This window comes from Sesamum indicum, linkage group LG4 (genome assembly GCF_026168435.1).
Source record: "Sesamum indicum cultivar Baizhima isolate 11 linkage group LG4, ASM2616843v1, whole genome shotgun sequence".
Classification (NCBI taxonomy): Eukaryota; Viridiplantae; Streptophyta; class Magnoliopsida; order Lamiales; family Pedaliaceae; genus Sesamum; species Sesamum indicum.
The window spans coordinates 9,157,378-9,184,402 of record NC_142660.1 but is presented as its reverse complement, the minus strand read 5'-3'; the positions used below and the strand labels follow the sequence as shown (position 1 = coordinate 9,184,402).

Below are 27,025 nucleotides of genomic sequence, written 5' to 3'. Positions count from 1 at the left end.
GGAGTAATGTACTTCATTTTTCAAAATACAAAAGAGATAATTCCTAGAAGGAACACTGAAGGTTCAGTTGGGAAATATTGCATAAACAATTTAAATTTCATTTTGAGATTAATAATTGGATATATTAATCTATTTTAAAACTAAAACACAAATACCTACATTGGAACAATAATAGCGACAACAGTTAGATATGTTATTGAACGATAAAATAAAGGATAAATAAAAGTTGTATCGTAACGACTCTCAGTCCAACAAGAATTGCATACTAACCAAATCGTTGAAAATCTACTTGCCTTGAAAAAATTATACGGTCTGTCCAAAATTGCACAAGGTACTATGCAATTTCTTCACGAATAAGACGGTTACCATTTGTACAATATTGCACTTATACTGACAAAGACCTCAAACAACACCTTTTACTCAAACTAAAGCTCAAAACTTGGAGCTTTGAGAGAGAAGCTCATAGAGCAAGAAATGAGATTAGAATGGATTTCAGAAGTCAGTGTGCTGAAATGAGAAGAGGTGCAGCTTTTTATAGGTATTCCTTAGTACCAACACCAGCATTAAAACCTTTCATTAAAGTTTTAAATACAAGTTTAAAATTAATTTGACTTAAAACTATTGTTTCTACTCAAATAATTTATATTTTGAGATTGAGACATTCACCCTAATGCCCGCATCTACATTCGAAGTCGGTCCAGGTCGGGATGTGTAACCACATATTCACTCAAATATCTATAATATTTCAAATACAACTTGTACTTGAACTTAATATACGAAGTTTATTTTTGTTATAAATTTCCAACGTGGGACAACTTCAGTGTAAAAACACTCATCCCCACATCCACCTTATATACACATCAATTGCCCTTTGATTTCCCATCATCTTCCTGTGTGAGATATCCACATTTCTCAATTTCTTACTTCTAATCTATGGATTTTAAGATGTGATTTTATTCAAATTACAACAATCCCCACAAATTCATAGAGTTTAACTCAAGTTTTTATTTGCTTTCAATAGTAATACCTTCCGGTTTGAACCACTATCTAAGTTATTAAATGTCGGCTACCACAAAGTGAATGCCTATAACTCTGTTTGATGCTAATACCCTTATAGATATCAATCTAACTTGGATGTTTCTTGTGGTCTTTTCAGCGTATTTACGACTTTGACCATTTGCAATTGTGGGTTGACTATCACAATGTACAACAATAGGTGGAAAAGCCTAGCTTATAACGGCAAGTTGTGGTAACAAATCATATAACCATTCTGCCTCGATACCTGCCATATTCGATGCAAATGACTAGGGTTCAAAGTAGACCGAGTTATCAAAGTTTATTTTGCAGACTTCTAGGAGACTGTCTACCCACCTAAGGTAAAACTATATCCTAAACACCCATTACTATCGAAGTTTTTGTCTATCCAACTAACATCACTATATCCTTCAAGAACAAAAGGGAATATGCTATAATGTATGTCTAGGGATACCTTGCCCTTTAGGTACCTTGTGCAATTTTGGACAGACCGTATAATTTTTTCAAGGCAAGCAGATTTTCAACAATTTGGTTAGTATACAATTCTTGTTTGGACTGAGAGTCGTTACGATACAACTTTCCTTTATCCTTTATTTTATCGTTAAACAACATATGTAACTGTTGTCGCTATTATTGTTCCAATGTGGGTATTTGTGTTTTAGTCTATCCAACTAACATCACTATATCCTTCAAGAACAAAAGGGAATATGCTATAATGTATGTCTAGTGATACCGTGTCCTTTAGGTTATGTACCCTATCCAAAGCTCCATGATGGGTTATGTCTGTACAACTAGTGTATCTAGCCAACTTTGAGATAGAAAAAGATATATTTGTGTCTCATGCCATTTGCTAGATACACATCATTTTGATCTATTTTTTAGGAAAGAGTATAAGAAATTTGCTAAGGTTATTGCACCAGATCTAATTAAAATACCTAGAATAGGTGGTGTTGATATTATTATAAAAAATCATCCAATTTTAGACCGAACACTTAGTTCTAGAACTGAGTTTAGTAGCAAGACGTTCTTTTCAAAAGATAGGGTTATAGGTTATAAAGGAAAGGAGATAGAGTTATTAAAAGGTTTAACTTCTTAAGAGATTAGGGTAGATAACGTAAAACTTAGATGTCCTAAAGGATGGAAAGAAAGACAAGTTATATTTGACATCACTAAGGATGACAACTTTTTCCGTTGTGATGATTTATAACTGAAAGATTGCGTGGTACGGCCCAGGAACAGGCTAGCATGAGCTGTAAATAAAAAGTGCGTAATAATAAAAATTAAAGCATAGAAATGTTCGTGCCTGTTTGGTTGTGTTTTCAATGAGATTTTTTCCACTTTTCACTATTTGGGTGGTTGGGATTTTGTTTGGTCAAGCCATTTTCATTGAGAATGCATTCCTATTTTAATTCTCAAATTTTTGAAATTATAGGTCACTTGTTTGTCATACTTGTCTTATCTTGTCAACATGTCTTTTCTTGTGTCAAATCAATTAAAATTATTTCAAATGGCAAGACTCACTTTGATTATTTTATAATTTCACATGTTCAATCAATTTGGTCATCTATCACATCAAAAATATATATACCTATATTCAACATTTTCACACCTATATACCTACATTTGGAAACAACTAATCCAAACATATTCTCAGTTTTCGCACAAAAACCAATAAAGTATTTCTACCCATTTCCAAATGTTGGAAACTGAAAATGAAAATGAAAACACAACCAAACGGGCCCGAAGAATCCAAGGGATTTACCCTTGGAGTTCTCGGATGTTCCATATATAATAATATACAATGTACTTGGGGCTGACGTAAAAAACACAAAAAATAAAAATAAAGAAGGTAAAAATTTGGTACCTTCAGTTTCTAACATTCGGTTGAAATGTTCTTCACTTGAGGAACCAACACAGAAACCCTGTAATTCATCCACACCACACCGGAATCGGGTTCTCGATGATCTCTTTCCTACAAGAGAACAGGAGAAAAATCACTCCAAGTGCACAAGAGAGGGGGCGACCGAGAGGTGTTAGGAAGGAGGAGATTTTATTTCTTTTTTGTGTAATAATGTGATAATTATTTCCTAAATAATTATGTAATATATATATCTTATATTAATAATTAAGAATGTATCTAGATATGTTCTTATATCTACAAGGTATATTTTTCTTTATTCTAAACAAAGGGATCCCCAACAATGGCTAAAATGCACTTTCCAGAATTGCAATTTGCTAGCCATTTATTTCTTTCCATGAAATTTTTTATAAGCTCAAATAAGGGGGCTTGGCCTATTGTTACAAAGAAAAATACAAGCCCAATGGATTTTTATTTAAATCCAATTTTAATAAAAATCCATTTAATGGCACCCAATTTGTATTTAATATAATAAAATGCATAAGCTCAAATTTTCGTTATAAATTAATAAGATCCAACTTATTAAATAATAAACAAGCCCAATATAAATTAATGCCATTAATTTATTCTTGAACCCTTTCCATCTAATGGATCTCTCTTTTATAAGTAATCTAATTACTTGTACAATTAATTTCAAATTAATTCCTCGTTCCTTTCTGATGATTTGAATGTGACTTTTTAGGTTCACCTTTCAGCTAGATTTGGGCTAATGTCTAACACCATTATTAATTAAATCTAATTTAATTAATAATTCTTAATTAACCCTTAATCAAGAAAGCCCATCACCATGAGTGACCGCCTAGCAACAGTGCATGGCACTAAAGACTTGGTGAATTTCGTGTCAGCATTTATGCTCTCGAGTCCATACTGGTATAGTCCTTATATCCACCATCTCTTGGCCTTAGTCTAGGGCATGAAATTAGGTGTTGATTCCCAACCTGGACTAGGCGTCTATGGTTAATACTTGAGGCCACGATACGCTAAGTTTCTCAACTTAGGAACCTTTTTTTCTAATTCGATCAACGACTGTGGGCACAGGTTTAATTTATTCTTGAACCTTTTCCATCTAATGGATCTCTCTTTTGTAAGTAATCTAATTACTTGTACAATTAATTTCAAATTAATTCCTCGTTCCTTTCTGATGATTTGAATGTGACTTTTTAGGTTCACCTTTCATCTAGATTTGGGCTAATGTCTAACACCATTAGTAATTAAATCTAATTTAATTAATAATTCTTAATTAACCCTTATTTAAGAAAGCCCATCACCATGGGTGACCGTCTAGCAACGGTGCATGGCACTAGAGACTTGGTGAATTTTCGTGTCAGCATTTAAGCTCTCGAGTCCATACTAGTACAGTCCTTATATCCACCATCTCTCGGCCTTAGTCTAGGGCATGAAATTAGGTGTTGGTTCCCAACCTGGACTAGGCGTCTATGGTTAATACTTGAGGTCACGTTACGCCAAGTTTCTCGACTCAGGAACTTTTTTTTCTATTCGATCAACGACTGTAGGCACAGGTTTATAAAGCGTGAATACTTCTCCAATAGCATAGGAGATACCTTTATCACATACTGACAAGGGACAGATCCTCTTCATAAAACTCACCGTCCTCGCTATATACTCGATTGCATTGGACAAGGCTTATGATGATCATGTCTGTGATACAATCACCACTCGTGTAGATACAAGATACAATCATCGTATGCACGTGACTCCCGTGATTTCTCTAGTTTGAGGACTACTCCCGTCCTATCAAAATCTGGGATTTGAGCCATACCGATCAAGCGGCCAAGGCTTTCATATGACGATCCCCAAGAGTCAGGTTTTTTGATTCGACACCCAGTCAATCAACCTACCAAGATCACCAATAAACATGTGCTCACCAATTGAATGTTACTCTTAGTGCAAGGCTCCATAGGATTTTTTATGCCTATTCTCGAGGTCATCGACTTGGAACATTTCAAACTCAACCTTATGGCAGTTGGTTTTATGACCGCCATGCAATGTGCGACCCAACTGCACGGTTTCCAATTGGTCTATGGGTTCTTTTGTGATGTGCAAGTAAATGCAAACATATAGAATGAGCACAACAAAGTCGATGCCAAAATAAGTGAATACTCATTTTTTTCTCTTGAAATAATATTACATAGTATCGGTTAATTGTCATAATAGAATATACCGAGGCAATCTAATTGACTTTTTGGTCTTTTGTCCTAACAATATCATTTGCAGCAACATATTTCTGGTACATATGAATGCATGTTAGAAATAGCAGGCCATGAAATTCTAGTTACAGGTGTTGGAGGATGAGAAAATGGGAGTATGACTTTGGGGTAAAGTTTCCTTGAAGATCATAAACCATGTTGAAGAAAAGGTTACGGTATGGAATTTAGTCTAGATGGTGTTACCATAAGGATTAAATGGCTAGTCCCTTTTCTATATACATATATATTAGTATGTTGTATGATCATTATAAGACAAAGTATTTTGCAACTTATATTAATTCAGGATCAGGAATTTTCACGACAAGACCTGGAGTTTACCCTAAAGAAGCAAGAAAAACCTTACCCGTTATTGCAAGAAGGGATTTTTTTGCAGAAAATCCTAATACTAAATAAAGGAATACGAGAAGCCAAGATCATGATCAAAGGAGCATTTGGAACACCATGGTTTAGGGTAAAAACAACTCTTATTTACTTCCATGATACAGGTGTTGATATTTAGATAGGTAACAATTTTATTCAAATATTTGCAAGATATATGTAGGATAATCAAAGGAATTTATCAATCTTTACTACTAACTATGGTAGTGACATTCAGGTTTTGCAAAGAGAAAAGACATTTAACACGATAATGGCCAGTCCTATTTTTCAAGTTATTTTCCTCAATCAGCCCAAATTAATTGTCAAGATCCAAGAACATTAGACCTGTGCTAAAATCACACGCATCAACCAGGATTATTTATAATTGAGAAAAAATGAAAGCAACCCTATATTATTGAGAATGAGCAAATAGCAATTTACGATCTTAAACAAAGAGGTAAATTGCTTCATTTTAAAAAGTATAGGGAGGTAAATTACTATATCTTTTTTATAAAGGGGTAATCTACTTATTTTCTAAATCACAAGGGAGTAAATTACTCTCACCCTTTTTAATTTTGAAAAAAAAAATCCTTGTAATTTACTATATATATTGTCACTTGGAAATTGATACGTTAACGATGGGTTATCTGAAACCTATGTTGTTGAGATTCTTTCGTATATAAAGATACTTAATTTAAAGAAGTTTTAGTAATTTTTCCTATATGTTATAAAAATATATATTTATTTTTACAAAAATAAAAAACATAATTATATGATATTATTTTAATAGTGTCAATTATAAACAACGACTGATATGATAGCTGGTCATAAACTGCACACACAACATTTGCAATGGATTTTGTCAGAAAGACATTTCCGTCCAAATTCGGTTCGCAAACATGTGCGAAAACATTTTATATACTTGCGATGGGCAATCACAGTGTAATTTACAACGAATTCCCAACACCGACATTCTGTTATTTTCGTATACAAAAAGACAACAAAAGATTTGCATCAAACATGTTGTCGCACATTTGAAATGAGGCAGCCAAATCGATCAAGCGTTGGAAAAGATTTATTTATTATTATCTCTACATCCAATTTACCTCTAGTGATATCTAAAATTAATAAAAAAAATTATAAAAAAATAGAATTAGTAAATTATCTTCTTGTAATTTAAAAAATAAAGTAAATTACTCCCCATCAATAATTTAAATAGAAGGTAATGTACTTCATTTTTCAAAATACAAAAGAGATATAATTCCTAGAAGCAACAGTGAAGGTTCAGTTGGGAATATTGCATAAACAATTTAAATTTCATTTTGAGATTAATAATCGGATATATTAATCTATTTTAAAACTAAAACACAAATACCCACATTGGAACAATAATAGCGACAACAGTTACATATGTTGTTTAACGATAAAATAAAGGATAAAGGAAAGTTGTATCGTAACGACTCTCAGTCCAAACAAGAATTGCATACTAACCAAATCGTAAATCTGCTTGTCTTGAAAAAATTATACGGTCTGTCCAAAATTGCACAAGGTACCTAAAGGGCACGGTATCACTAGACATACATTATAGCATATTCCCTTTTGTTCTTGAAGGATATAGTGATGTTAGTTAGATAGACAAAAACTTCGTTAGTAATGGGTGTTTAGGATATAGTTTTACCTTAGGTGGGTAGACAGTCTCCTAGAAGTCTGCAAAATAAACTTTGATAACTCGGTCTACTTTGAACGCGAGCTATTTGCGTCGAATATGGCAGGTATCGAGGCAAAATGGTTATATGATTTGTTACCACAACTTGCCATTGTAAGCTAGTTTCTTCCACCTATTGTTGTACATTGTGATAGTCAAACCACAATTGCAAAGGGTCAAAGTCGTAAATACGCTGAAAAGACCACAAGAAACATCCAAGTTAGATTGATATCTATAAGGGCATTAGCATCAAACAGAGTTATAGGCATTCACTTTGTGGTAGCTGACATTTAATAAATTAGACAGTAGTTCAAACCGCAAGGTATTACTATTGAAAGCAAACAAAAACTTGAGTTAAACTCTATGAATTTGTGGGGATTGTTGTAATTTGAATAAAATCACATCTTAAAATCCATAGATTAGAAGTAAGAAATTGAGAAATGTGGATCTCACACAGGAAGATGATGGGAAATCAAAGGGCAATTGATGTGTATATAAGGTGGATGTGGGGATGAGTGTTTTTACACTGAAGTTGTCCCACGTTGGAAGTTTATAACAAAAATAAACTTCATATATTAAGTTTAAGTACAAGTTGTATTTGAAATATTATAGATATTTGAGTGAATATGGGGTTGCCCCACACATCCCCACCTGGACCGGCTTCGAATGTAGATGCGGGCATTAGAGTGAATGTCTCAGTCTCAAGATATAAATTATTTGAGTAGAAACAATAGTTTTAAGTCAAATTAATTTTAAACATGCATTTAAAACTTTGATCGACTTGTAACCGTCGGCCTTTGCTAGCGGTTTCTGGCAATTTCTAGCGCTTTCAACTGTAGGTTTAATGGCCTGCTTAATGAAAGGTTTTAATGCTGGTGTTGGTACTAAGGAATACCTATAAAAGGCTGCTCCTCTTCTCATTTCAGCACACTGACTTCTGAAATCCATTCTAATCTCATTTCTTGCTCTATGAGCTTCTCTCTCAAAGCTCAAGTTTTGAGCTTTAGTTTGAGTAAAATGTGTTGTTCGAGATGTTTGTCAGTATAAGTGCAATATTGAATAAATGATAACTATCTTATCCGTGAAGAAACTGCATAGTGTTCTGGAAAGTGCATTTAGCCATTGTTGGGGATCCCTTTATTTAGAATAAAGAAAATATACCTTGTAGATATAAAGAATATATCTAGATACATACTTAATTATTAATATAAGATATATATATTACATAATTATTTAGAAAATAATTATCACATTATTACACAACAAAGAAATAAAATCTCCTCCTTCCTAACACCTCTCGGTCGCTCCCTCTCTTGTGCACTTGGAGTGATTTTTCTCTTGTTCTCTTGTAGGAAAGAGATCATCGAGAACCCGATTCTGGTATGGTGTGGATGAATTAGAGGGTTTCTGTGATGGTGCCTCAAGTGAAGAACATTTCAACCGAACGTTAGAAACTGAAGGTACCAAATTTTTACCTTCTTTATTTTCATTTTTTGTGTTTTTTACGTCAGCCCCAAGTACGTTGTATTTTATTATATATGGAACACCCGAGAACTTCAAGGGTAAACCCCTTGGATTCTTCATTTCTATGCTTTAATTTTTATTATTACGCACTTTTTATTTACAGCTCATGCTAGCCTGTTCCCGGGCCGTACCACGCAATCTTTCAGTTATAAATCATCACAACGGAAAAAGTTGTCATCCTTAGTGATATCAAATATAACTTGTCTTTCTTTCCATCCTTTAGGACATCTAAATTTTACGTTATCTACCCTAATCTCTTAAGAAGTTAAACCTTTTAATAACTCTATCTCCTTTCCTTTATAACCTATAACCTTATCTTTTTTGAAAAGGACGTCCTGCTACTAAACTCAGTTCTAAAACTAAATGTTCGGTCTAAAATTGGATGATTTTTTATAATAATATCAACACCACCTATTATAGGTATTTTAATTAGATCTAGTGCCATAACCTTAGCAAATTTCTTATACTCTTTCCTGAAAAACAGATAAAAATGATGTGTATCTAGCAAATGGCATGAGACACAAATATATCTTTTTCTATCTCAAAATTGGCTAGATACACTAGTTGTACGGACAGAACCCATCATGGAGCTTTGGATAGGTTACTAAGGTAATTGCAATTTGCTAACTATTTATTTCTTTCCATAGAATTTTTTATAAGCTCAAATAAGGGGGCTTGGCCTATTGTTACAAAGAAAAAGTGTGACGCCCCAAAAATTATAATATATAATTGGGGGATCAATTGGTAAATCTTTATGAAATTTAGTTAATTGGTAAATAAATTATGTTCCATAATTGGAATATAATAAAAGTTGAATGGGTTAAATTGGAGCTCGTTATAATATTTGAGAGCAAATTATATTAATTAAGAAATTAGGAAGGACGTAATTGGTATTTTGAAGAAAAGTTTAATTAAATAAAATAATAATAATAATAATAATAATATATATAAATTAGTAATAAGATATATATGCCAATGTATACATATATATATATATATATATATATATATATAAAGAGTAGAGAAAGAATTGAGAGTGGGTTGTGGCCCACCTCCCACCGCCTCACCCTCTCTTTTCTTTTCTTTTCTTTTCTTTTGTTGTTGTTCTTGCTGTACACACACAAACATACACACACCACATACACACCCTTCGGCAAGAAGAAAGAGAAAGAAATAGAGGTACGAGGTATAATTTTAATTTTTTATTAATTTATATAATTATATTACTTAATTAGTCCATTTATTAAATGTTGTTTATATTGAGCGATGTACTATTCAATCAAAATATTTTACGAGTTTGGCTGTTTAAAATAGTGTCGAATTAAATATCAAATTGGATATAAACATGATATCGTGGGTTAGTTAGGTTATTAAATTCATTAGATTTGAATATTGTTATAGCCAATTTATACAATTCCATCGGAATTATTAACCAAATACGCAATTGTATGTATTATTGTTTAATTAAATTGTATAGTAGCGGGAAATTGATAGAAAATTCATAGGAATATTCCGAAAATTATATTTAATAAATGGTATGTTAATAAAGAGGAAAAATGAAGATTTGTATTTAAAAAAATTACAATATTCTCGATATATTAATTGCGTGTGGTATAACTTATTATAGGATACGGGGTAAAGTGAAAAGACCGAACTACTATCTATTGGATAGATAAAAGCGTTGTAAGGTCGAGGTAAGTAAATAATTAGTATTATCTATATATGACTTCTGTATTTGTGGTTTTAATGTTATATGAATTTGTAGTTCGTGCTGACATGGATTTACCTGAAAGTATATGAGTGATGGATGATTTGATTCGATTGATGGTATTGTGTATATGGAATGAGAAAATACGATGAAATATTATGTTTGTTGTTTGATGTGTTTTGAATATCTGAAAATGAGAATATGTTAATATATTGTTTTACGTTACTAGTTGCTTACAAGAATGGTGATATGTGGAAATGAGGGAGTGGTGGAAATTGAATATAATTATGGTGTGAATACCCCTTGATGTGTTGAAAAACCTATAGAGCGAAAATAGGACATTAAAGAGCTATGTGCGATATGAAAGAGCTACGTGCGATGAAAGAGCTATATGCGATATGAAAGAGCTATATGCGAAATGAAAATGCTATGTGCGAAAGGATATTGATGAGCCGGCTGTCAAGGGGGTTCACTTAAATTTATATAATGGTGAGATTGAGTTGGCGGGAAAAACACAATATCACCTTCTGGTAAGCAAACTTGGAAAAATGGAGTCTGGTTGGTTGTCTTATTATGAGATAGTCATGTGGTGTAATAAAGCTGATTATGTTGGAATTAAATTGATTATATTCCATTCGTGTTGCTTGTTTATCTTGTTTGGGCTGTGTTTGACATGCATATATAGATAGGGCTGGTTATTTACTTATTGAGTGGCAGGTTCATCCCTCTACTAACATTTTCTTTCAGGAATAGACTTTGAGGTGTCTGACTGTTGAAGAGTAGGTCTACGTACTATACTCAGACAGGTTGGGCCAGTATGCAGTTTTCTCCTCTTTGTCAGTTAGAGTACAAATCACATTTTGTCTGTACAGAGAGAATATAAGTGTACGGATTACCTGTGACGAATCACTTTATGATGTGTGATATGTATATATATAATGTTGTGGGTTGATAATATCTATTATGATGTGTTGGGATTACGTATGCAAATTAATTAGATGGTTATGTGCAATGTATATATATGAACACAGTGATTACTATAAGTATGACGTTTAGGGTAGATATAGCCCTTGTAGTGAAGGGGTACTACAAAAATATAAGCCCAATGAATTTTTATTTAAATTCAATTTTAATAAAAATCCATTTAATGGCACCCAATTTGTATTTAATATAATAAAATACATAAGCCCAAATTGTCATTATTAATTAATAAGATCCAACTTATTAAATAATAAACAAGCCCAATATAAATTAATGCCATTAATTTATTCTTGAACCTTTTCCATCTAATGGATCTCTCTTTTGTAAGTAATCTAATTACTTGTACAATTAATTTCAAATTAATTCCTCGTTCCTTTCTGATGATTTGAATGTGACTTTTTAGGTTCACCTTTCATCTAGATTTGGGCTAATGTCTAACACCATTAATAATTAAATCTAATTTAATTAATAATTCTTAATTAACCCTTATTTAAGAAAGCCCATCACCATGGGTGACCGTCTAGCAACGGTGCATGGCACTAGAGACTTGGTGAATTTTCGTGTCAGCATTTAAGCTCTCGAATCCATACTGGTACAGTCCTTATATCCACCATCTCTCGGCCTTAGTCTAGGGCATGAAATTAGGTGTTGGTTCCCAACCTGGACTAGGCGTCTATGGTTAATACATGAGGTCACGTTACGATAAGTTTCTCGACTTAGGAACCTTTTTTTCTTATTCGATCAACGACTGTGGGCACAGGTTTAATTTATTCTTGAACCTTTTCCATCTAATGGATCTCTCTTTTGTAAGTAATCTAATTATTTGTACAATTAATTTCAAATTAATTCCCCGTTCCTTTATGGTGATTTGAATGTGACTTTTTCGGTTCACATTTCAGCTAGATTTGGGCTAATGTCTAACATCATTATTAATTAAATATAATTTTAATTAATAATTCTTAATTAACTCTTAATCAAGAAAGCCCATCACCATGGGTGACCGTCTAGCAACGGTGCATGACACTAGAGACTTGGTGAATTTTTGTGTTAGCATTTAAGCTCTCGAGTCCATACTGGTACAGTCCTTATGTCCACCATCTCTCGACCTTAGTCTAGGGCATGAAATTAGGTGTTGGTTCTCAACCTTGACTAGGCGTCTATGGTTAATACTTGAGGTCACGTTACGCCATGTTTCTAGACTCAGGAACTTTTTTTTTCTATTCGATCAACGACTGTGGGCACAGGTTCATAAAGCGTGAATGCTTCTCCAATAGCATAGGAGATACCTCTATCACATACTGACAGGGGACAGATCCTCTTCATAAAACTCACCGTCCTCGCTATATACTCGACTGCATTGGACAAGCCTTATGATGATCATGTCTGTGATACAATCACCACTCGTGTAGATCCAAGATACAGTCATCATATGCACGTGACTCCCGTGATTCCTCAAGTCTGAGGACTACTCCCGTCCTATCAAAGTCTGGGATTTGAGCTATACCGATCAAGCCGCCAAGGCTTTCATATGACGAACCCCAAGAGTCAGGTTTTTTGATTCCACACCCAGTCAATCAACCTACCAAGATCAGCAATAAACATGTGCTCACAAATTGAATGTGACTCTTAGTGCAAGCCTCCATAGGATTCTCGATGCCTATTCTCGAGGTCCTTGACTTGGAACATTTCAAACTCAACCTTATGGCAGTTAGTTTTATGACCGCCATGCAATGTGCGACCCAACTCCAATTGGTCTATGGGTTCTTTTGTGATGTTCAAGTAAATGCAAACATACAGAATGAGCACAATAAAGTCGATGCCAAAATAAGTGAATACTCATTTTATTCTCTTGAAATAATATTACATAGTATCGGTTAATTGTCATAATAGAATATACCTAAGCCAATCTAATTGGCTTTTTGGTCTTCTGTCCTAACAATATCATTTGCAGCAACATATTTCTGGTACATATGAATGCATGTTAGAAATAGTAGGCCATGAAATTCTAGTTACAGGTGTTGGAGGATGAGAAAATGGGAGTATGATTTTGTGGTTAAGTTTCCTTGAAGATCATAAACCATGTTGAAGAAAAGGTTACGGAATGGAATTTAGTCTAGATGGTGTTACCATAAGGATTAAATGGCTAGTCCCTTTTCTATGTACATATATATTGGTATGTTGTATGATCAGTATAAGACAAAGTACTTTGCAACTTATATTAATTCAGGATCAGGGATTTTCACGACAAGACCTGGAGTTTATCCTAAAGAAGCAAGAAAAACCTTACCCGTTATTGCAAGAAGGGATTTTTTTGCAGAAAATCTTAATACTAAATAAAGGAATACGAGAAGCTAAGATCATGATCAAAGGAGCATTTGGAACACCATGGTTTAGGGTAAAAACAACTCTTATTTACTTTCATGATACAGGTGTTGATATTTAGATAGATAACAATTTTATTTAAACATTTGCAAGATATATGTAGGATAATCAAAGGAATCTGTCAATCTTTACTACTAACTATGGTAGTGACATTCAGGTTTTGCAAAGAGAAAAGACATTTAACAGGATAATGCCTAAAAATTTTTGCAGCAAATGTGGTGATTTCGATGGCAAATTAACTCATTGGAAAGTGCAGGATAAGTGAAAATTTTGTAAAGTTCTTTTGTCTTTCAGGCAAAAACTCATCAATAGCGACAGTTTGTACGAGGAATATGAGGAAGAGATAAGGAACCTTACGGAAGCACTTCAGCAAAATGAAATCGCTAGAGATTAGCGAGGAAAGCAAGTTTTTTCTTGAGAACATCAAAAGATTTATCTGAAGGAACTTTGGTGGAAACCCTCTGGCTTGGTGAGATAGGAACAAGATTGAAGCTAGTCTAAAAGTCAAAGAAGAATGCAAATACGAGTACGCTCAGTACAAACTCATCCAAATGAACATGGAGGATAAGAAAGATGTGCAGATGATTATCAAAGAGCATGCTAGTCTTGGACTCGTCGAGCTTGGAGTCTTTGCTTGCAGTAGACTAGTTTTCAGGTAAGAAACCATAGTGAGATAAAAAGAGGTAAACCCAGGTTGGTTATTAACTATCAAAGGATTAATAAAATATTAGAATTTGATGGTTATTACATTTCCTAGTAGAGAGCACTTAATCGGCTGCATTAAAGATACAAAATGATTTTCTAAATTCAATTGCAAAATCTGGATTTATCAAATTAAGATGGAGAGTGAATCAAAGAAATTGCAACATTCTCCACACCACAAGGACAATATATCTAGAATGTACTTCAATAGGTTTAGCTAATGCTTCCAAGATATTTCAAAGAAAAAATGGATAATCTATTCAAAAATTATTTTGAGTTTATATTTGTCTACATTGACGATATATTGATTGCATCCAAAAGTATGAGAGATCATATTAAACATCTTGAAATATTTTTTGATGCATGCCATAGAGAAGGTTTAGTACTTTCTGAAAAGAAGCCTACTATAGCCGTCAATAAAATTGAATTTTTAGGATTTCTTATTGACGAAATGGGTATTGAGTTGCAAGAGCATATTGTGAAGAAAATTCACAATTTCTATATGTACTCAAAGATAAGAAGCAGTTATAGAGCTTCTTGGGAGTTGTTAATTTTGCAGGTATCTTTATTAAGGATCTTGCAAGATAAAGGAAGAATTTTTCGACCAGTTTTGAAGGAAACATAAAGTTCAAAGTGGAAATGGGAAGAAATCAACACGAACGGGATTCGTGAACTGAAACAGGTTTGTAGTAATCTGCCAATGCTTGCTATACCACAAGACGAGGACGAATTGATGGTCTATACAAACGCTAATGACTTTTGATGGGTAAGAAAGAGTTCTTTGTGGTTTAGAAGGCTTTTAAGAATGATCTTTATTTCTACTTGGTAAAGGATTCACTCTAAAAGATGATAACACTAATGTTAAAGCTTTCTTAAAGAATAAACTTGAATCTAAAATAAAGAAAACTCGTATTATCATATGACAAGTTGAATGCCAATATTATTGTTATAATATTGTCATTATAAAATCTAATGATAATATTCTTGCAAATTTCATGATGAAGATGGAGGCCTCTAAAGCAAATTCTATTATGTTGAGACTCAAGCAACTCAGGGAAAACCTCGAAGAGCTTGACAAGAAGTTCGGACAGCTAGCGGCAAACGCCAAAGATTTTGGACAAATCCAACGAGCTGATCTAAACACAGTTCAGGTCGCTATAAGGAGTTCCTCATTGGCATCCACCTCGCTATGGAACGACCTATGAGAACTAATTCGGAAGGCATCATCTCCGGGAATGACTCACGAGCTAAGGGAGCATGACCTTAAACATGCATTTAGAGTACATGGCTCTAGACCCATAGCGTCAGATTCAAGTACTTATTACAGAAGGTCATCGCCAAACTGTGGTGAAGCTATAACAATTCAGTCACGGGAACTGTAAACTCCTGATGATTCAAGTGAACACCACACCTCTAAGGTTAAACAGGAATAGATTAGCATTAGGTTGATGATAGACACTTCTAAGGTTAATATTAAGAAATTGATATCATCTTCTGCCTGGCAGGAATATAAGCGCATGTGGGAAAATAATTTCTCGCAAAGGAGTAAATCCAGACAAGACCATCATCCAAAATATTCAGAAAATATAATAAGGTCTGGATGTTAAGAGGGTTCCAAACCAGATCATGTTAGAGAATGGTATGATTTGGAGCTCTAGCTTCAGTTCGTACTATGTCACCAGGTGTTTCAAAAGTTTCAAAAGTTTCGGAGTGGATTAGTGGGGCAGTCTTTGATTTATGGAAAAATACCCCCACTTAAAGAGAGGCGATATTCTGGAGTTGAAATTTGTATCAGTAGCTCCAAAAACAGTAGGAAGAGGGTCTCATCTAGCATTTTATTTTATGAAGTTGTAGAGGACAAATATGGTAGCTTTTAACAAAATCAAAAGCTGACTAAAAAAAAAACTCCACTGATGTCCACCATAAGCGAAGATGACATTTCCACTAGAAGAGCTTGGGGATTATGGGTCTGTCTCATCGAGATGGACAAAGTCAAGTATCCGTTTAAGATATTTTCAGAAAAGTTAAATGGATAATTCCTGTTAAATTCCATTATAGGAAAAATCATTGAGTTTGTTGAGAGCTTGTTTTAAAAGATTAGAATGCTCATATGGGAAAATAAGCTGCCAACAACCGAGTCTACAATGATGAAGACATGTAACAAGCTTCATATTGGACAATGGCATAACCATGTATGCCCTTACTGTGAGAAACTAGAAAAGCCCCTATTTGTGACAAAAATTCGGGTTACACAATAGAAACCCGTACCGAGACCGATTTACAAGACAAAGTAAATCTCGAGAATGTAAAAATTCAAGAGTAAGACTGTCGGCAAAATATAACAAAGGCCAATAGCTAGAAAAGCAGGAAAGCCATCAACCAATCAAGTGGCCCACAACTGAAAAGGACAAGAGGATGATAAATCATGACGTCATCTAGAAAAGATAAGAAGATGATGAATGTAGCGATGTCATCAAAGATCAAGTTTGAAGTCCATGGACGACTACAGATAAGAAGGCAATGAAGTAGAAGAGGGTTTATCAAAAAATTTCTATTACTCTTCAAAGCATTAAAATTTGAGTCTTTAAAATCTTTGTAATTTTAAATTTTTAGTTTATGGGGGTTTTCCCAACAAGTCAAGTCCTCTACTTATGATATGATAAATAGTTGTCTCCTCCAACAAAAGATACAATATCTATGTAATATTTCATATATTTCTTCAATAAATAAAGGCTTTTATTCCACTTGTTAGTCACATTATTATTAAATCTCCGTTTTGAAATACCTTCTATGCCCAAGGTAGGAAATAAAATAGGGTTGTGCTGTTTTGCTATTGAAGGAACCAAGTAATTGCAAACCATTAGCTGCAGTTGTGTGGTTGGAAGAAGTCCGTAAAATCATGGACTTGGAATACCCGGGAGCAAGACGGTCAAACCAAGGTATGAATTTATAGGGACTTAATTTCATTTGGAAGCATGATGGGCCAAACTACGGGATGTGTATGGACTATACTGAGATTTTCTATAGAAGGAAAAAATGGTCACTAATTTGGCTGAAGGATAAAAACCATGCAGACTTAAAAAATACGGGACCAAATTGAGAAGCCGAAAAATTAGAGGACCAAAATGGGAAAACTCTAAAGATACGGGACTAAAATTGTTTCTAAGCGAACAATAAAATATAAGGATAACTTACAATGAGAGTTGTATCGTAACAATTCTCAGTCCAACGAAAAGTGCACACTACCTGAATCGAAGAAAATTTGCTAGCTTTGAAGAAATTATACGTCCCATCCAAAAGTTCACCGGCTACTACATAATTCCTTACAGGATAAGACGATTACCGTTTGTTCATATTGCACTTATACTGATAAACACTTCGAACAACACTTCAGTATCCTTTTACTGAAACTAAAGCTCAAAACTTAAAATTTTGAAAGAGAAGCCAAGAGAGCACAAAATGAGAGAAGAATGAATATCAGAAGTTGGTGTGTTGAAATGAAAAGATGAGCAGCCTTTTGTAGGCATTCCTTAACAGCAACATTAAAACCTTTCATTAAGCCGAACATTAAATCTCCAGGCAAAATAGCCCGTGGCTACAAAACGACCAGTCAATTTAAAATTAAGCTGATTGAAAATTGTTGTTACTGCAGTAAAAAGTTATATCTTGAGATTTTCGCCCTAACATCCGCTTCCAGATCCGAGTCGGGGCGGAGCAGGGGGCAGGCAGCAGTGTGCGAGGTGCGGAGCAACCCCATATTCACTCAAATTTTCATTACATTTCAAACATAACTTGGACATAAACTTAATATAAAAAGTTTGTTCTTATTATAAACTTCTAATGTGAGAGAAGTTGAACAAGAAAATATTCACCCCTATTAGATATATATGTATACACATTAATGTCCATTTGATTTCCCATTATTTTCCAATGTGAAATATATACAGTTCTCAATTTCTTACTTCTAATCTATAGATTTTAAAATGTAATTTTATTTCGATATCTTAATAATTATACCCAATTGCATGTTAACACTATTTAACCAATTCTAAGTTTATTGTAAGTTTTTTGGGTTGGTAAAAGTGAATTGTTAATAAATATATTAATTTGCAGAAAAGACAAAAAAGGAAAGAAAGACAAGAAGCTACAATGTGAACACAATCGTACGGATCCACTTTAATTAAAACTATGTTATCGAATTATTGCTTTGCTAAAGCAGTTGAATTTATTAGTCCTTGATATCTTCTCGGAGTAAATGAGCTATCAAGCCGAAAATTTTTAATCCAAATTAGAACTCGATTAAATTTCAATTAATTAAATAATAAGTAAAATATATTTGACATATAAATTGATTTACAATTTAAAAAAATAATTAATCACATAACAAATATGATACACTTATTCTATAATTGGTTAGGTTCGAACAAATTTTTTCATACCAAGATTTTCTTTTCCCCTTAAAATAAAAGCCATAACGTGAATACAATCATATAAACTAATTAAAGCTCTGTTATTAACATAAACTAATTAAAGTTGATGCAACAAAAATAGTTTGGTCTCGTTTTGGTTAAGTCATATATAATACAAAAAATTTGACATTATTTTCTGTATATATCATCTTTATTCCAAATATTATTATCTTCCTTATTTTATGTTTTCTTATACAGTGTTGTCAATTAGCTTGCATTATTACAAATCAATCAAATGTGCAATATACATACATGTTATTACCCAGTGAAAACAATCATTATAAAAAAAAGGCGGGATTTATAACGATTTTTTTTGAACGGTCACACACACACGGCTTTTGTAACAAATGTGTAATAGATAAGACGTGTTGACGTCATTAAGAGGATAATAAAAAAGAAATCTTTTGTAACTGTCAAAACCGTTATAAAATCTTCTATAAAATTGGTGTGTGCCTAAAATCGTTACAATTTGTAGGTCGTTACTAATTAGTTATGGTTTTTATAACATCTGGCTATTTTTGTAACAGATACTTTTTCAAATATCAAGCACTTATAAAAACAGTGACAAGAACTATTACGAAGTACATAAAAAACGATGTTGTAAGAAGTGTCACATTAGGAATAATTTTTTTTGTGAAGGATAAGTTGCACTTTAATTATGGCTTACATGCTTGGGAGAGGATGGGGGCCAGCAAAATCCTAATTTTAAGAACTCCATGTAGACTACCTTTGATGAGTTAGAAAACTCCAAATAACCCTACTCCTCTAATTATTAAAATCAATTGAATTATAAATTATAGTATACCACCTCTATGGCTAAATTCATTAAAATGTCACAAATAAAAGGCAAAGACTAAACATAGATTATAAGTTAGGTTGGGAATAACTTTGGATATAAGTTAATAAATTAATAAATAATGGCTAAGTGCTTTGTTTTTTCCAATCATTGTCTTCTTTATCCAACTAATTGAATTTGGAGACAAGTGCTTCATTTCCCACCTCATCCCTCCTTTCTCCTATAAATTACCCACAGTTCATTCACATCATATGTGAATTTCTCGCCTCCACCACTAACAGCACACTCCTTTCTCTGTCAAGCATACACTGCCATGGTTTCGCCAACCAAAATAGAGGTCCTCACCGACCTCTCTCCCTTCATCAAGGTCTACACAGAGCGCCTCCTCGGCACGCCACACGTTCCTCCGTCGCCGGAAGACCCTACCACCGGCGTCGCCTCTAAAGATACCACCATAACGCCCAATGTGTCCGCCAGACTCTACCTCCCGAAACTCAGCAACCCCACGCAAAAGCTCCCCATCTTAGTCTACTACCATGGCGGCGGATTCTGCGTCGATTCCGCCTTCTCTTGCCAATACCACCGCTACATGAACCTTCTGTCCTCCAAATCCGGGGCTCTGGTTGTCTCCGTCGAGTATCGCCTCGCTCCCGAGTACCTCCTCCCTGCGGCGTACGAAGATTCTTGGGACGCCCTCAAATGGGTTTGTTCCCACGTTCTTGACCATACCCATTTCGAGAAAGATCAGTGGATCACCAACCACGCCGATTTTAACCGGGTTTTCATCGGCGGCGACAGCGCCGGCGGGAATGTCACCCACAACATCGCTATGCATGCCGGGTCAGAGTCTTTACCCGGAAACGTGAAAATCCTGGGTGCAGTTCTTTCATATCCCCACTTCTGGGGCTCTAATCCCATTGGAGACGAACCAACAGAAGATATGGAGCAGCATATAGCTTACAGGCTGTCGTTATTCGTATACCCGTCTGCTCCTGGTGGGATTGATAACCCGTCCATTAATCCACTGGCCGATGGAGCTCCGAGCTTATCCCGCTTGGGATGCTCCAAGATTATAGTTAAGTTGGCAGAGAAGGATGACTTTACGTCGAGGGGTTTAGCTTACGCAGAGGAAGTCAAGAGCAGTGGGTGGAAAGGTGACGTGGAGGTGGTGGTGGTTGAAGGAGAGGGTCATTGCTTTCATATACTTGATCCTGAAACTGAGAAGGCGAAGAATCTCATCAAGCGTTTGGCTTCGTTCATCTCACAGTGAAATTTATGAGTGTTTGTTTCCTTGGCATATCGCTTGTTGCTTGAGTATTACTAGGGTTTGAAATAAATGCAGTACGAGGCGCATGAATATTAAGTGATGAATATAAAATTAAATCTAAAAGTTATATTATGTTAATATCATTGCTCCATGTTATAATATATAATAATAAAATTATATGTTAGACTATTCGTGTCACGTTTGAGTTATGCTACAAGCTATTATTTATCGTTTACTTCATTTTGAAAATCATCCTGTACTTAATTTTATATATCTATTTCAATACTTTTTTTGTATTCGTCCCATACTCAGTTTCTCCCATTATTTTGGCTCGAATCATGTTTTCATCTTTTTGATGTATAAATTATGACCTGCCAGTCAACAATGTATGGTAGTGTTTGATGTAGATAACGTTACGTGCAAGATTAGGAGTAATATCCAAACCTATTGTAACATATATATATATATAGGATTAAATGCAATTTTGGTCCTCTAATTATAGTCAAATTCCATTTTAGTCCTCTAACTTGTTAGAGTTTGGATTTGGTCCTCTATGTATTTTAATTGCTTAATTTTGGGACTTTTTTCCTCGAAAAAATATCCAGTCCACCGGAAAAGGTGGCCGTGAACTTAAAATCCTTGGATCTTCGCACCACGTTGATGAAAATGGCTGGGACTTGTCTCGTTAGACTCACAAGGAAGAGGCGAGTCGAACTGTGGTGGTCCACGATCGTCGTTCATACGGACCGCGGGGAATTAACGCGAAGAGGTTGCGGCGGTGAAGGTAAAAGCCCAGTCTTTGTGGTGATGGAAACCTAAAATTGATTGAGGAATTTTGTTCGTCTTGAGCTTGAGAGTCGAACGGTATATGTGGCTCTCGGTAATTTATAGTGATGGTGGCAGATTTTTAGAAAGAAGGTGGCAGTGAAACTAGGGCAAAAATGGATTGATTTTCCGGCGAATAAGTTAGAGGAGCAAAATTACATTTAATCCTATATCACTACAAGAAAACACGGTAGCAGAGATCAAAATTTAGAGACGGAATAAAATTCGTCTTTATTAGAGACGGATTTAGAGACAGAACTCTTATTTATAATAAATTATTAGTAACTTTTATTTTAGAGACGGATTTATAATTTCGTGAAATTTCGTCTCTATTCCGTCTCTGATACTGTTAAATTATTGCTTAAAAATCGAGATGGCTGAGAATTGGTTATTTCCGTCTCTGTTTCCGTAGCTAATTTTTTCTTTAATTTAGCCACGGAAATTTCCGTCTCTGATGGTCTATATAGGATTATAACACAAAAATAAGAATTTTTTTATTTATGTATAATAATTAAGTTGTAATTATATGACATGATAATATATATATTTGTATAATTATAACAATAAATCTAAAAGTAAACTTTTTATTAATTTTTTTTATTTTTTTATATATATTTTTATTTTTGAATTTTTTATATATATTATTTTATATTTAATATTTGATAAATTTTATAATCAAAATTGACTATATATTATAATTATTAGTCAATATCATATTTGGATAATAATAAATTATGGTACTTTTATGTCAAAATTTAATCTTTATATAAAAATAAATTCAATCAACAACTTAGTAAATTATATTTTTTTATAATTAAAATTATTATTTAATATGACATATATAAACTTTATGTTATATTTTAATATATATTTGTATTACGTTATATTTTTCTTAAAATGAAAAGTAATTCATTTATAATTTTTCATTATTTATAAATTTATGTCAAAATTTAGTAATTCCTATGAATTAATCTAAAATTAATAATAATAATAATAATAACAACAACAATAATAATAATGATGATGATGATAGTTGAATAATTCTAATTATTATTTTATTTTATATATAATGAGATTAAAAAGTTTAATTAATAATTAGGAGATCTTAAAATTCGGGCACCTGATTCATACGAAATTTAAGTATATACAAGACTATGTCCATTAGATCATATCGGACGGTATGATTTAAAATCACATAGTCTGATTCAACGATACACCTTCTTGAATGATTACTCTTATGTTTCGAGTATGATATCTCGACATCTGTATATCCAATAAGTCTAAAACTTTACCAAATGAATTTTTTTGTAAGTTCTATCATATCCAGCGGTCTGATCTGAATTTTGATGGCCAGATTAACCCATGTTGTTCAACAATATATGATGATAGTTATATTAATGTTATACTAACATTTATAAATATAAAAATTTTGCAGATTGTGAACATATATATATTAATTTCAACTAAATCTATGTAAAAATTTTATGATTCGATCTCATGATTTAAAATAATAATAATAATAATAATAATAATAATAATAATTATAACTATTATTATTATTATTATAGTAATACTAACAATAATAATAACAACAATAATAATAATATACTAACAATAATAATAATAATAATAATAGTAAAAATAATAATAATACTAATACTAATAATAATAACAGTAGTAGTAGTAATAATAATAATAATAATAATATATTAATAATAATAATAATTATACAAAAAGTCAAAAATAAAAAACTCATCTCTTTCTCTCTCTTGTTATCGTTTTTCTTCCTCATTCTTTCTCACTTGTGTTTCTTTTCCATTCCTTCTCCTCTCTCATTTCTTCCCCAAACCCATCTCTATTTCTTCCCCAAACCCATTTCTTAGAACCCTAACTCCAAACTCACGGCAACAAGGACGGCAGTTCGGCAACGAGGACGGGGATGAGTACAGCTGTGTAAGTTTGAGAAAATTTTTCCACCAAGCTTCTTTGATTCTATGAAACATCTACCAGTTCACCTTGCATATGAAGCTAAGATTGGTGGACCTGTACAGTATCGATGGATGTATCAATTTGAGAGGTAATTTTTTTAAGTTCAATTATCTTATATAATTAGAAAATATAAGTTATCTTGTGTAAATTAAAAGTTTAACAAATTTTAGATTTCTATACCATTTGAAGAAAAAAGTTGAAAATTGAGCTCGAGTTGAAGCATCAATTGTTGAAGCGTATATGATTGAAGAAGTGTCAACATTTTGCTCTTCATATTTTGAACCACATGTAAAATCCAGATTAAATCAGGTTCCACGAAATGATGATGGAGGAATGATAGATTCTTGTGAAAGTCTATTTTCTACACATCCCGGACGACCACTTGGTAATAGAATTGCAGTTAGATATCTGGATGAGGATGAGATGAAGGCTGCACATAGATATGTCTTGATGAATTATGAGAAGATTGATCCATTCTTGCAGTGAGTGATCTAACTCGTGCATTATGTCCTCACAAATGTTTCTTATGACTTGTGTAATAATTAACATATGATCATCACAAATTCTGTAGGAAATTTGATGAAGAAAATAGAAAACAATTTCCAAGAATAACTGATATGGAACTTGAAACATTCGGTGGCTACTTGCTCATGTAAGTAATAGATTACTTTCTAACAATGTATATATTAGCATATTGAAAATTATGTTATTTTATAAATTATTATTTTTTTCTTAGATTCGAGATACACGTAACGAAGTTGACGACATCATAAAAAAGTTGGCTCATGGTCGCAGTCGACGTGTTTCTTGCTATAAAGGGTACTTTGTGAATGGATTCAAATTCCACACTTCGGAGTACGGGCATTCTAAAGCAACATCAAATTATGGTGTATGTGTTTTCGGGAGTACCTACAATGAATATGAAGTGGATTATTATGGAATTCTGGAAGAAATTATAGAATTGGAGTATTACGGGATAAGACGTGGGGTTGTCTTGTTTAAGTGTCATTGGTACGACACTTCTGATAAAGGGCTTAAGTGACACACATCGGGTCTTGTGGAAATTAACAATAAATTAAAATTAAAATCAAATGACCCTTTTATATTGGCTTCCCAAGCACAACAAGTCTACTTCACAAACTTTCCGAGCACCAAAAGAGAGAGGCGTGATTGGTGGGCAGTATGCAAAGTAAAGGCTATCGGTAAATTTGACGTCCTATTAGCTGAAGGACAAGACGAGAATATTGAGCAAAGCGTCGATATTACTTTTCAAGAGGATGAGACATCTGATCCACACCAAATTTTGATTGAAACTGATCGAGATGAGATAATTATTGTTTCGAATGGTGTGGTAGAAGAAGTAGATGCAAATGAATTTGAGGGACTTCAACATGGTGTAGATTTCAATGAAGTCATAATAGAGGAAGATCATTGGGAAGGAGAAGAATTCGAACCAGAAGATGATGAGCAAGAAGAAGAATATGTTTCAAATGAAAGTGATGAGGATATGGACACTGTTCGTGTAATTTTATTTATTTAATTCTATGGCTTTATATGCATTTTATATCAGCATTGTTCGTCATAGTAATCTCAATCATAGAACTTAATAGTTTTTTGTTTTTCTTTGACACAGGATGGTGACTCGAGGACGAGCAAGCGGACGTGCGCGAGGGCGGGGGCGGGGGCGGGGTAGAAGTTTGCAACTTCGAGATGAGAACGAAGAGTTAGTGGGAGATCACTTATCACAACCCGAAGATAATCCAAGTTCTAATCCTAGTGAAGAGGTGCGTGGACAAAGTATCTCATCTCGTATTCTTCCCAGAGGTTCGAACAGTGAGACGCAAGTAAGACAATTTTTCACTTTCTTTTTTTTATATTATTTATTATGCATTAGATAATTTCTAATATTGTTTTTTTTTTTTTGTACAGGTTGGTGAAACAATACCTTCAAGATCTGAAAATGAACAAAATACAGGACAAAGTGAAGGTATTGTATCTCATGGACGTCGACGGGGACCCAATAGTGGAGCTCAAATCCCAGATCATCCAAGTAAAAGGACAAAAGTGACAGTGGTGAACAATCGGTAAGTTCAAAGCTTCTATAATTGAGCTTAATATAGTCATAAATAATGTTAGCTCTATTTCTTAATTTTATATATTTTTTAATTTATTCTGTCAAAATAAATTTATTGAAAATGGTGTTACACGAAACCTCACAAATGATATTAAAGGCATTTTCATTGAAGCATGGCCAAGATGGCACGCAGTGCCAAAAGCATCTAAAGATTTATTGTGGGAGAACTTTAAGGTAATAAATACTGTTTATATTTAATCCAATTTATTCATTGCTAATTATATAGACATATTTTGTAATTATTTAATGTGATTTACTGTTTTGACATGTGATAGTTGAGGTATTGGTGGGATAATGTAACCGACGAAGAAATGAGGAAGGTGTGGAATGAAAATGCGAGTGATCGATTCAAAGAAATGATGTACAAAGCTAAGCAAAAGGCACTGAATGATGCTCACAAACAGTAAGGTAGAGAACGAGAGATGAGTGATATGATTGATAGAGGTCCTTATTGGTTGAATAATCAATTATGGAATGATCTAGTTCAGAAGTATTGGGCCTCAGAAGATTATTTAGGAAAATGTCAAACTGCCCGGAAAAATCGTTTCACTGAAAAAGATGGTTCGATAACAAAACACACTGGTGGTTCTATTCCTGTTGGGGCACATAGGCAAAAAATGGTAAGTTTTAAATATAAATTAAGTTTTTAGATATCTTTTATGCAATTTATTGACATGTGAATTAATATTGTTTTGTACACTATAGGAAAAAGAACTTGGTAGAGAAGTGACTGATCTTGTGCTATTTCAAAGATGTCATAGAAAGAATAAAGGAATCGGAGAGTTCATCGACAACAAATCCAAACGAATTAGTGTAAGTATAATTGGTCATTGGATTTAAATATTGATTAGTATATATGTTGAGAAATTTTGTTAGACTTTTATTACATAAATGTTCCTTTGTATGGAAGGTACTGTCACAGGAAGAATACCTTGAAAAAATGGGTTGTACTGATATTTCTTCATAGTCTTCATTTGATATCTCAACTTGGTATGATATCACTGG

General features: G+C 33.5%; 1 protein-coding gene, 1 long non-coding RNA gene and 1 pseudogene across 4 annotated transcripts; all 3 read left to right on the top strand.

Moving 5' to 3' along the window:
• The first annotated feature begins 9,819 nt into the window (after positions 1-9,819).
• LOC148788416 (uncharacterized) lies at positions 9,820-11,455 on the top strand. 3 transcript variants are annotated; one of them, XR_016065328.1, is made up of 3 exons: positions 9,820-9,946; positions 10,395-10,461; positions 11,223-11,455. It is a non-coding gene; the product is annotated as an uncharacterized LOC148788416 (long non-coding RNA). The 3 variants fall into 3 exon arrangements; XR_016065327.1 differs by having other exon boundaries at positions 10,395-11,455; XR_016065326.1 differs by having other exon boundaries at positions 9,820-9,953; positions 10,395-11,455.
• Positions 11,456-20,047: 8,592 nt separating this feature from the next.
• Positions 20,048-21,377, top strand: LOC105160141 (2-hydroxyisoflavanone dehydratase). The gene has a single exon (XM_011077405.3). The coding sequence runs from the start codon at positions 20,119-20,121 to the stop codon at positions 21,073-21,075; it is 957 nt and encodes a 318-aa protein (XP_011075707.1). The 5' UTR covers positions 20,048-20,118; the 3' UTR covers positions 21,076-21,377.
• A 1,674-nt stretch (positions 21,378-23,051) lies between these two features.
• LOC148788415 (uncharacterized) lies at positions 23,052-26,427 on the top strand (annotated as a pseudogene).
• Positions 26,428-27,025: the final 598 nt, after the last annotated feature.